This window comes from Alligator mississippiensis, chromosome 4, assembly GCF_030867095.1.
Source record: "Alligator mississippiensis isolate rAllMis1 chromosome 4, rAllMis1, whole genome shotgun sequence".
NCBI lineage: Eukaryota > Metazoa > Chordata > Crocodylia > Alligatoridae > Alligator > Alligator mississippiensis.
The window spans coordinates 76121415-76133869 of NC_081827.1; the positions used below are offsets into that span (position 1 = coordinate 76121415).

The following is a 12455-nucleotide window of genomic DNA, read 5'->3' on the forward strand; positions in this document are numbered from 1 at the left end:
ACGGGGATCCCAGGAACAAGAAAGTGCCCCTGATCGCTGAGTTAGAATATTCTGAGGTGGGCCTTTCAGTCTTCTTGTTGCAGTTGTTCCACTTTACCTAAAACAATTAGCTGGTCAGTGACATAGAAACTGATTTCCTTCTAGAGAAATCCACTAAGGCTAAGTACTGACATTCAAAAAGCCCCTGGTGGACGCACTTATAGGCTAGGGACAGACTTTCAAAAAAGCCAGAGTCTGAATTGATTCGATCTTTACAGGTTAATCTAACTTGCCTAGATTGAACCAATTTGCAAGTCAATAGACTTTCACTTTTAACTCAGGAAATGCAGGCACATGCCTGCAGTGGCTTAAGCCAAAAGCTGGGGGATCCTAGAGTGAGCCCACAGGCACAGGGAAGCTGTGCTGGGGGGTGGGGTGGGAGAGCATGGCCAGGCCCAGAAATAGCCTCAAGTGAACTGGCCAGGGATGGGTTTAATTCCCCACTCCCTGTCCCACCAGCACAGACCCAAGCCATGGTCTGCCTGGTGCTCCCCACTCACTGCTGCAATGGCAGAGGTGTAGCCAGATGCTGGCTGGCATGGGCTTCTGAGGTAAGGGGGGCAGAGAGGGGGTTTATTCCCCCTTCTGCCCCCTCTGTCCCTGGGGGACCACAGCCAAGGTCTGCCAGGTCTGACTGTCACCTCCATTGATCACTCCCTGTGTGGGGTAAGCAGCAGAATAAGCTCCTTCCTTGCCCCATCCACCACATGCTGTGGGGGGATAACACCCCCCTCCCTGCCCCCTTTGCCTAAGGGGGCCATGCCAGCCAGCCTCTGGCCGTGCCCCTGCCACTCAAGCAGCGAGGGGGGAGTGACTCTGATGGGGGCAGCAGCCCCTGTCATGGTTTCCCAGGCAGCACAAGCCTCTTCTTGGTGGGTGGTGCTGTGCTGTGGGTGGGAGTGGGGCAGGCAGAGTTGCTGCAGACTGCACGTGGAGAGCAGGGATGGCTCTTGGGGGACCACTGTGAGCCCTGGTGCCACCACTTGCCTTGTGCAGTCTGCAGCAGGTCTGCCTGTCCTGCTTCTGCCCATAGCACAGCCCCATTAGAGGTGGTGGTCCATAGAAAGGAAAAACTGAAACCTTACGCTCCCAGTTCAGGTTTGTATGTTGGAAAAGTAAAAGTAAAATATACTGTTTGTAAACTATGCACATTTGATATAGAGTCACTGGGCATGTCTACATGTGCAATTAATGCACCTGAATTTGACCTAATTTGAGCCTGAGTAAACAAATCCCAACATTACTATCTACACATGCTTTTAAGTGCAGTAATTTACTGCTGCGTAGGATAGTACCTGTGTCTGACAGGATTATCCTATACAAGAGTAAATTAATCTACTGCACACTAATTGTGGTGCACATGTAGACAGTGTTGCTTTACTAAGCATTAAATTAGTCTAATACACAGTAAAACACACATGTAGACTTTGCCACTGTGACATAAAATATGTAATTCTATCTGTGCAGTACTACAATTCAAAATAATCAGATAATTTACAGCATTGTGTTTCTTTTCTGAAAAATGCATACGTGGCTTTCAGAGATTCATTGTTTGGTATGTCCTGTGTTGCCGCTATTTGTACATGGTCACCTGTTAAAAAATTTGTATGAAGCAAATACTGTGCTTGGGTATATATATGTGGTACCAGTGATCATGTATCTGGAGCGTGATACAATAGGAGTTCTCTAGTGAGTTAAAAGGTGCCATATTCACAATGTTATATTTAATTTTGAGCAGCCCAGAACAAAGTTGAGATTCAAATACACAGGCCATGATTAAATGGTATCCAGTTCATATATATTAATGCATGTTCTTGTAAAGTAAAAGAGCTTTGCAGACGTTGTCTGCCTTCCCAAGAAAGCATGCTAATCAAATCCAGAGATTTATCAAAGCTTTATATTAATATAAAAATGTATACTGCTTTATTAGTCATCATAACTTGTCATACCCTGCCGTTTAATTTATGCCTGGAAATGGTGAAAGTATTGCCTGCCAAACAAGGGAGATGAAAGTTAATCTTAGTAATAGCAAAAACAGTTGTAATAAAAAGATATAGTCTATGTGGTGACTCGCTGGTAAGAGTCAGCCCCACAAATGAGCTATTCCTGTTAGTCTATTAACTGTTGAGTATTAAGTATTAATATTAATTTATGGAGAGCTGTCACAATCCAGTGTAGTGGTTTATTTCTAAAATGTCACATAGTTACCAGTAAAAAGTGGACTATATTTAATTATACTATGCAATTTATTAAATCAGATTTCTAATGCTCAGTATATAACACAGTTGTTTAGTTTTAGACTTGGATGCAAACTACAATATATCTTTATCTGATGTATGAACCCCCTAAATTTGCAGGTATTTAGATTTGGGGCTTCATCTGTGTCCTTTGCTTATGTATATAATCAGCCCTTCCATTTGCCTTTTTTGTTTAAAGACAACAAGCAAACACAAATAGAACCATGCATTTTTGTTGAGAAGTATTTTTTCTTTAAAAGTAAAAGAACTTGATTTATGTGAGTCCAAAATGTGAGAAGCAAGCTTGCATTTTGTAGAGTCAATTAAATGAATCATATAGACACTTCTACCTAATTGTGCCCACAAGTCCAGATTGGTTTCTGAATTATATACGTTTCACCTGAGTATATTTGTGCCCATAGAATTAGATCCAGGCTTCAAAATGAAACCAAAAATATTATTGAAATTTAACATGGAAGCTATTATATTACCACAGACACTTTTGGCCACCCAGACTAAGTACAGACAGTCAGAAAGCCCAAGGCTGAATCAATTCAGCCTTCTCAGTTTGGTCTAAGCTGTGTAGATTGAACCAATAAGCAAGTGAACAGACATTCACTTTTGATTCCAGTAATGCAGCCACATGGCTGCAGTGACCCAGGCCAGAAGCTCAGGGGCACTAGAACACACTTCCCTGCTTGGCTGGAGCAGACAGCTTGGGCCAAGTCTAGCCCACCCACTCTGCACCTCCCCTACACCTCCCCCCCCACCCCACAAAGCACCCTGGGATGCTGGTGGACTGTGAGTTAACTAGAATCTGGAGGGGATCTGGGACAGAAGCTGAGTAAAATGATGTACCCTAAATCAGTTAAGTCTGATACCACATCCCTCTAGGCTGATCTTAAACTGGTTTCAGACATTGTGAAAGTGGTTTATGTGCACTGAACTTCTGTTGTGTTACAGATCTGAACTGGTTTCTGATCATTTATACTGGTTTATGTGTCATGTCTTTCCCTAGCCTCAGAAAACTGATCTAATCTTTTATAGAGCTGCATTTATAGCACTGGATTTTAATATGGCAAGCTCAGTGTCTGTATTTTAATCTATCTGCTATTTTGGCCAGTGAAGGATTTATTATGTCTTTAGCCAGTTGTTCCTTTCTTGGTTTTTTAAATGAAGTTCTTGATTTTGGAAATCTGAAGTAATGGCTTAAAATGTTATAATATTCCTACATTTGTGAAAGTGATGTATTATTTTTATATAATGCTTACAGCAACCTTTTGGTGATTGGCAAGAACAGAGCCAAGTTGTTCACTAATGGCCTGATCTTGCAAACAATTACATGTGCATTCTCATTTGCAGGACTGGGCTCTAATTTGGCATGCTGAAGAAATCAGTAGATTCAACTACAACCTCTGAAAATGGGGCTTAACTAAAAACTGATTCTTTTACAAGTACTGTGCTCTGTAACTTAAATTAATATCACACTAATAAGGAGCCCCAACTTCCCTACTAATTGACATTAAAGTACTTTCAGAAAATAAAGTGAATTGCAAAAAAATTGGACAACAGGAAATTGTAGTGTTTGTGTCAGGTCTTATATGCTTCATGTTTGTGAAGGTGCAAAGACTGAATTTCCTGAGACATAAGCAGGGTGAGTGCTGTTTATGTACTGTTGGTATGAGGCAAAGCTGCACCCTAAACCATCTTAAGCCCATCACTAGCTACTTAAATAAACTTGGAGTTCATAGATCCATACCACTCTTGATTGAAACAGTATTGAGAAGTGGAAGCTGGTTGAAATCTCTTGGAACTCTTATAATTGTAAAATTACTCTCATCTGTCTGTAAGTTTGAATAAAAAGTGTTTGGGGCTATTGGGGTTTGAGTTCAAAGAATAACTGTGGTTTGCCAAGGCAAAAAGAAGGTAATTAAAACAATGTTTATGGATATAGTGAAAGCTTCAAAACGGGAAGACTTTAAAGCAAGTTTTTCTGCACTGAAAGGGAAGGAAAGTGAAAATAACCCAAGAATTTATTAAAACCCATGCCTCATTGAATCTTCTGACCATTCTCCAAAGTTATATTAAAATATGGTAATTATCAGAAAGCAGTGTATAAAAATTAAACATCAGGATTTTGTATGTATGCTCCATTGATTCCCCATACCAAACTTGTTCAGTTTATAAGTCGAAGCAAGAGTTTACTATATAGATATCTACAGTATTGACCCAACAGCCTATTGCCTAAATGCTAGGTTATGTTGTTACCAAAATGATTCTGGAACTAGATCTTACTTTATAGTTCTTTTGAATATTTAGGAAGAAAAATAGCTTTGTATTTCTATAGCTACACTGGCTCTACACAGTTAATTGTAAGACTGGATTTTATCTATAAGGTTAACAGATGTGGCATACATGGAAGATACATTCAGCAGGGAGCAGAAATATAAAGTAATTTTTTTTTTAGTTTTTCTTTTTATCATAACCATACTTTAAAATAGCAGCATTGGGTTTATTATGTTAAATATACTACTTAGTCTCCCAGTTACATATACACACAGACCACAAAAAATAACTAAGAAATATTAGGTGACAGACACTGTAAATATTCCCCAATAAATTTGTTCAGACGTTTATAGCTATGATGAATGTTTCAGTAACACCAGAAAGTCTGTCAGGAAATCTTGATTTAATTTTTTGAAGGTTGCTATTACCGATCATTCAACCTAACTTGATTAGTCCTTGATACCAGACTAAAGTTTTCCATCTTTCCTATAATTTGTTGAGTGCTTGAGCTATCCTGAAAGATGAAAAAAGCACTCAACTGTTTTATAACTCATCTCCAGGCAAAGCTTGATTTGAGTTAAATTTTCCATTAAAGTAGAATTTCCCATCAAGATATGTTCATGTGACATATGCAAGTTATGCTGTTTAAGGGCTGGATCTTTCAAAAGGTTATCATGCACGTGAGTAAATATATATTGCAACTGACTTGAGGACTGGGGTGTAAAGCCAGGTCTTTAGATCTGTAGCAATCCCCTTCCAACATTGGACCTGCTGCCAAGGAAATAAGCCCTGCTTAATCACTCTGCTTTGCCATAGGAGGTGCATGCTGCACTCAGAAGCATATCTGGGTGGCCGGGGGTGGGGTGGGGGAAAGAGGGGAACAGAGGCAGCAACTGGGCAGAATAAACAAAGCCTCTTGACGCAGCCCTTGAGTGGTGTGGGGCAGACACAAGTGCCCCCCTCACCTGACACAGAAAATCTAAGTGCAGCACTTAAGTGTCCATTCAGGACCTGCTTCAAGGTATCTCCTATTTCTAACTGCCAGTCTCTGGTACTTTTGTGAGTGGGCAGCAATTATTTGTTGGTGGCAGTCTTGGGGCTGGGAGAGCAGCCACACAGACAAGCTCTTAATTAGTGGTTTTCAACCTTTTTTTGTACCAGGACCCATTTGTAAAAATTGATGTCCAGTCCTGACCTAGTAAATAGTTTAAGTAGAAAACAGCCCCCTGGCCCCACTGGTGCCCTTCATTCCCAACCCACATCCCCCACCTCCCTAACTCCTGCTTGTGCTGGTCTGGCTGGGCTGCAGCCTTCTGCCCACTGTGGGTGCAAGCATCTTGGGGGAGATGTGCCTTGCATTCCCCCTCCTGACACACTGTCCATGCCCCCCACCCCATAAAATTACCTGCAGGGAGCTGCTTTCCGCACTGTCTGGCTGCCACATGCATGTGGTACCTGCTGCCTGATCTCCCTCCTCCTGCTCCCCCAGCCCCAAGCAGCCCCTTGCAGGCTGGAACACTGCTAGCCTGCCAGGGGAAACCCACAGTTTCCCTTTTTTTCTCCTAGAAAGGATAATCCACTTTTAAGGTTTGTCGATCCATTGTTAAAGTTTGTTTGCAACCCTTTCATAGATTCCTGTGACCCACTGTTAGGTCACAACCTATGGGTTGAGAAACACTGTTCTAAATGATTCAGTTTACTTTATCTTACATTGGATCAAATCCCCAGTATTTTCTTTGACTGATGGAGCTACTTCAGATTTCTACTAGTATAAATTGGCAGCAACTACCAACACAGACGATGAAAGCTTTATAGTGATTCTCCCAGAGGCACAGCAAGATATTTCAGCACCCAGGGCATAGGTGTGGGAAGGGGTTGGAGGGTGTGGTGGGGATTATGCTGACCTCTGGATAGCAGGAGGTGGGACAGTGAGTGGGGAAATGGAATCAGACCCATACCTGCTCTCTGTGCTTAGGTGGCAGCTTCTATAGCTCTTGCTGTAGGAGCATGAGCTTGGATATTACAGCTAAAGGGTGGGCTCATTGTACACTGGTGTAGCAGCCCAGCCAGCATGGACTCCGCAAGGCTGGTCCTGATGCCCCTTCTGCTCCTCAACCCACCTCTACATATATATTCCTGGGCTCAGGACTGTATCTCCCATGGCAAAGCCTTGTGGGGTACATTCCACTCACCTCCTCCCATGTAGATACATTACAGGGCATATGGATGCACCTGCCTGGCTCTCTATAACGATGGAAAAGACTATAGAGATTGGGGGGCGGGGGGGCGTGATAAGGAGCCATACTGGCATTCCCTCTAAGTCAGTGCCAGGGGCTGGCATCCCCCTTGTCCCACCTTAGTTAGGCTACTGGAATCTCCTATTAGCAGTAATTTTTAAAAATATTTCCTGGAATTGTATCCATTTTTAGGACAAATGGATTTATGAGGGAGATTATTAATTATTTTATGTAAATGTTAGAAGATCTTTGAAAATAGTTTAATTAGTTTGATCAACTTACATTTTAGATATTTGTTGTCTGCTCCATTAAGCTTAATATAATTCACTTTGCCTGAAGAGTAGACATCCAGACTTTTGGCATTTGCTCATAACTTCAGAAGTGTTACCCACATGTTAAGGGAGTCTCTGTAGATTTGGAATGCATTTCTTCAAGGCACACTAGCAAACTGAATGCTTCTTTTATCAAATATTGTTTTCAAGTACTTGAAGAAGAACTGTAATCATAGAAGTTCAAAGTAATAATTTAAGGACTGTCTCCTCATTTATTTTAACTTATATTCAGGTGAAGAGTGATTATGATCCTGAGGGGGAAAAAAGACTGTTGAGGTTAAGCACCTTTTAATTAATGAATTCATCCTCTGCCTACTTTGTGGATAGAAAACTGCCAATTAAGGTTGTACAACATGCAAAATTATGAGAGAAAAAAATTAACTGCAATTATGTGTCCTACCAACAGGTTTGTGCATGAAGCTGGGTGACTAAGTTTTAAACATGTTTTGCAGTTAGAATGATGTAATCAATAAGTATTTCAATCACCTGGTCAACCTTTTGTCTTTTATCTATGCAGTCTTAATCAACTTTTTATATAAAACATTAAAGTAAAGGCTTTTTAGAGAAGATTCTGTGTTGTTATGCCTATTTTTATGGAAATTTAACTAGACAGATACAATTATTATTTGGAAGTTATTACCTTAAATATGTTATCTACTTTAATATTTCAAGATTTATGGACTATCAAAAACCAGTCAAGGATTATAACTCAAAGCAATGGTGCTTTGAATTTTTCTAACCTATGAAAGAAAATAAAGTTATTAACTTTTGTCTGTGGGGCAGGGGGGGTAAAATAGTGTCATAATTATGTTTGTCTTGCTCTAGACTCATGTTTTCATCATTTTCCATTAGCTAAGACACTGAGTTTTACTTTTTCAGTGCTTCTGGATCAGCTACCACAGTCAGCAGCATGACCTGTCCTGAAAACATATATTTTAGGAAAACTTCAACATAAAATATGCTTAAAGAATTATTTTTAAAATATTCTGAAAAATAACAAAGATAAGGAAGCATGTTTATGACCATCAATTTCACAGTATTCCACCTCATTCTAAGCAGATATCTGCTTTTGTTGACTGTATTAACATTCTTTAATTAAGGCAGTCACCCACATCTCCAGAAGTACGTGTAGTGTTTAATAATCTATGGATGCTTTCCTTGCTATTTATTTGCACAGCGCAAAATCCAGTTTTATGTTAAGTAGGTGGGTTGTTGCTTTGCCAACATACCATTCCGGATCGGGCCTTTATGAATTGTTTGTAAGCACCAAAGTAGACAATGGAAGCTTTATAGCAATTTCCCCAATTAGTAGAAATCATTCTTGTTAAACTCTGGTAAAGAGCTGTAGTATGTGATGCATGTAAAGTATTCATTCCTAGGGTTTTCTTTTTTTCCACTCACGTACATTTTGTAAACTAGTCTTAAATTGCTTGTTATTTCTGTTCATATTGCAGATTGAGAATGTTGATGTCTGCCTTAGCTTTCTGGCAGCCAGAGGAGTAAATGTCCAAGGTCTTTCTGCTGAAGGTAAGAAAAATATATCATAATTTCCAGTACTGGGGATTTCTTTTACAAGACTAATTTTCTCAGTATGAATTATTTGCCACTAAAAACCAAGCTCTAGCTGTATTGGGTTGCATTAAAATATATATTTATCAGAGAAAGACTATACAAACTTTATTGTCCTTTTCATGTTTCAATAAACATTAAATTAAAAAACCGAGTATGTACATGAAATCTTAGGCAATAATTAATTTGAAAAGCTTACACATTTTGTATGTTCCCTTTCTCCCAGTGTTTTCTAGCTACACAAATTTCCAAATGTAACCATTATATATTTATACATGCATGCATACATAGGAATAGAGCTTACAAATATGCATCTGACAACCTTTCCTTGTGTATGTAGTATCAGTGATGATCACTATTCGTTTGAACAAAGAGTCATGTTTTCAGTAATTGTTTTCAGAAACAGGCCTAGTCTTGTAAATGTGTGCATATATATTTGTGTATGCATGTGCATGTGTGTGATACATAAAGTGCAACAACTGAAAGAAACTGCTGATTGTATAATAGCTCTTCTAACTCTATTCTAGTTCTCAGTTGATTTTGTGACATAGCACTAATTACATATGTTTTTCTGTAATGTGTTCAATTAAAATATTACCCTATCTTTTGACTTTATTAAAATGTTATGCATACATACTGAATCTAAATTATATTAAAACAACTGGGCTTTCTATCACTGCCTTTATGCTGTGGTACCAAATTAGTAAGGTATATAAAGGTTTAATGGTGTAGGCTGAGGCCTTCTGCAAGAAGTTTAATACCCAAAATTCCTTGGCAGTTGAGTGCAGTTAGTACTTTGCAAGATTAAACCCAGTGTTTTCAGTTTTGTTTTACATTTAGTTCAACTGTATTGAAAGTTAGATGTCAAAGTATTTATTTACTATAGGTGATAAGTACAGTACTATTTAATTTTTAAAAGTATGCAGAGTGATTTTTTTTTTTAATGATATTTCCTTTGGTACTAAAACTATCTGTCACTAGCTAAATAGTAACATTACAATCTAAGTTTTGATAGGGGTGATCCTGCCACAGGTAGGGGGTTGGAATAGATGACCTCCCAAGGTCCCTTCCAGCCCTACTTCTCTATGATTCTGTGGCCATGAGACATTGACTGCACAGTAGCCCCTGACTACTGCACAGTAGCATTGCGTGGCAGAAAGCATGATGCAATGCTACCATGCAATAGTCTCTGGCTACTGTGCCGTCAGCATCACGAAAAAGGTGTTCAGCGACTCTACTATGCAGTACATGAGTAGCTAGTGTCTCCTGAACCTGGGGGGGCACCCGCAGAAGCTGCTGACCCCATTGGGGGGGGGCTCTAGCCCTACCAACAGCATCAGTGTCAGCTGTTGGGGGGGGGGGAACCAGCCCTGTTGGGGGGGCACACGTACCCCTATGCACCTCCTACCAGTCGCCTATGATGCAGTAACTCCAGTTACTGAGCAGTCCTTTAATATTATGATTTCTCTAGCTATTATAAAGGGCTCAACATTATGTTCTGAAAACTTTGAAATAAGTGGGAGTTTATGGTGTTAAAAGAGAGCAGCATTAAGATAAGTGTATAGAACTTAGGGCCACATTGAATTCAGTGGCAAAACTCCCATTGACTTCAGTAGGGGCAGAATTTAATTTTTTGTGTATTTAATGCAGTAGCTACACATTTCAACTATAGAATTATCATCTAGAGTTCTGTAACCCACTTGTATTTTGAGTATTTATTTATTTGGCTATGGTATGTAGGACATTTTTTGTCGCTGTTATCACCCAATAATTCATAAAGTACGCTTTAAAAGTGAGGGGCTGAATTAAATGTTCTAAAGGCAACCAATCCCCTGGGATTACTGTAGGCATCCTTTAAAAGAAATTAATGATGATAACTAAATCTTGGAATACTTGAAAGGGAAAGCCATGCATACACCATTCTCTTTGATATCATAACGTGTAATGATGTTTATCCTCCTTAAGCCAGTGTAAAGTAAAATGGAGACATACCAATAATATAACATATTAACATTATGTACACATGTTTTTGCTTGCATTGCTTCTAAATGCTGTTGTGTCCTTAATTTCCAAATTTTCACTATAGAAATTCAATATAGAATTATACACCTAAATCCTCACTTAGGAATATTCATCCTCTGCTGCATTATTGTCAATGGTGATAATGATGCTAATAATAATAATGATAAAATAAACAAATTGCAAAGCTCCTTCAGAAGAACAAAAGTGCCAGGACCTTTGAGCTTTGAAGTAAGATTAAAAATCTTTGTTCTACAGTAAACTTTCAAGACATTTTCATCTAAATCCTTTGAAATCACTGACTTAATTGATCTGACTTTGGATTTATACAAGTGTAGCTGAGAGTGGAAAGTTGACTCTCTTAAATTTATTTTTTTAGTGTCAACCAGCTGCAATACTACAGTTGCTCTTTAGAAGAAAGAAGAGAGAAATATAATTCATTCTTTTATTCATTGGGAATGCAACCTGAGCTTTAAAAAGACCATTGCACCTTGTCAGTATGTTTATGTTTTATAACTGCTTATTTGGAACGTAAAAAGTCTAGTAAGTTTGTTATTCATAAATGGCTTCGGTGACTCAGTTTGTTACCGTTAGGTTTTTTGTAAGTGAAGGCTACAGACAAGCAGTCATAAGAACCATAACATTTCATATCCTAACATAGGGTTTTGCAACCAGCTGCCATCTAATTTTGACACTTGGAAAGGAGGATCTGTACAGAAGTAATTTTCCAAAGTGATATTGCTCCATAGACACTGGTGAATCTAAGCAGTGCTAATAAGAAATTACAAAGTAGCACAAGATTAATCTTTTTTCCCTCCAGCGCATATGTATATTTAGGAGGAAAAAGGTGGTTAGGTTTGTCTGTGGTAAGAGAAATCTTAACATGTTAACAGGTCTAAAAGAATACTAATAAAATTAATGCCTGTATGTCAATAATTTACATTTATAGGAATAACTGAAATGTGGTCTGAGACACGCTTTTTCAAGATCAGATGTTGAACAAGTGCATTGTTAGAAAGCCACATGCTTGATGAGAATTCTAATATAAAATCCATAGACTGTCTGTCTGTAATGCTTTATTTGCACTCTGATTGGTTGTCTCAGCAGCCAATCAAAGTGCTCTGCACAGACAGAGACATATGGTGGAGGCCACCATGACAGCTGGGACTGGAGGAGCCGAAGCAGAGAGGCAAGGCCAGCAGTGCTGGCCACACCCCCTTGGCCCTACTCTTTGGAGGCAGAGAGGGGCAGCAGGGACAAGAGAGCTGCCATGATGGAGGAGACAAAGTGGGGGGGCAAGGCCAGCAGTGCTGGCTTCACCCTTCCCCCCGCGGCCCTGCTCCTTGGAGGCAGTGGCAGTGCAGGGTGCTGGCAGCACAGCACTGGCTTTGCCCCCCAACACGGAGCACCCCCATGACAGTGGGGACAGCAGTGCCCCCCAGCCCTGTTCCTTGGAGCCAGGGGCCAGAGCAGGACCTCCCCTACCCTCCCCAACAACCAGCATAGAGTGGGAGGCCGCGGGGTAGAGGGGAGGGAGGGGAGCAGGAAGGGGAGGGGGGGTTACCGGTGGCACCCGAAGCAGTGGGGGGGAACTGGTCCTGAAACAATGGGGGGGAAGCGGGGGAAGGAGCCTGGGCCCAAAGGGGCGGGCAGGGAAGGGAGGGAGTGGGCCCAGACCAGAGGCAGTGGGAGGACGGGGAAGGGGGAGAAGCCGGACCTTGACCCAAGGCAGTTGG

General features: G+C 40.4%; 1 protein-coding gene across 4 annotated transcripts in view; it reads left to right on the top strand.

Annotated features, from left to right (window-relative positions):
- NAV3 (neuron navigator 3) overlaps positions 1 to 12455 on the top strand; it is an 878534-nt gene that overhangs the window by 638243 nt on the left and 227836 nt on the right. For all 4 annotated transcript variants that reach the window (XM_059726114.1, XM_059726111.1, XM_059726112.1 and 1 more), the window contains one exon: positions 8586 to 8658. In XM_059726114.1, the coding sequence (XP_059582097.1) occupies positions 8586 to 8658 (73 nt within the window). The remainder of the gene's footprint in view (positions 1 to 8585; positions 8659 to 12455) is intronic.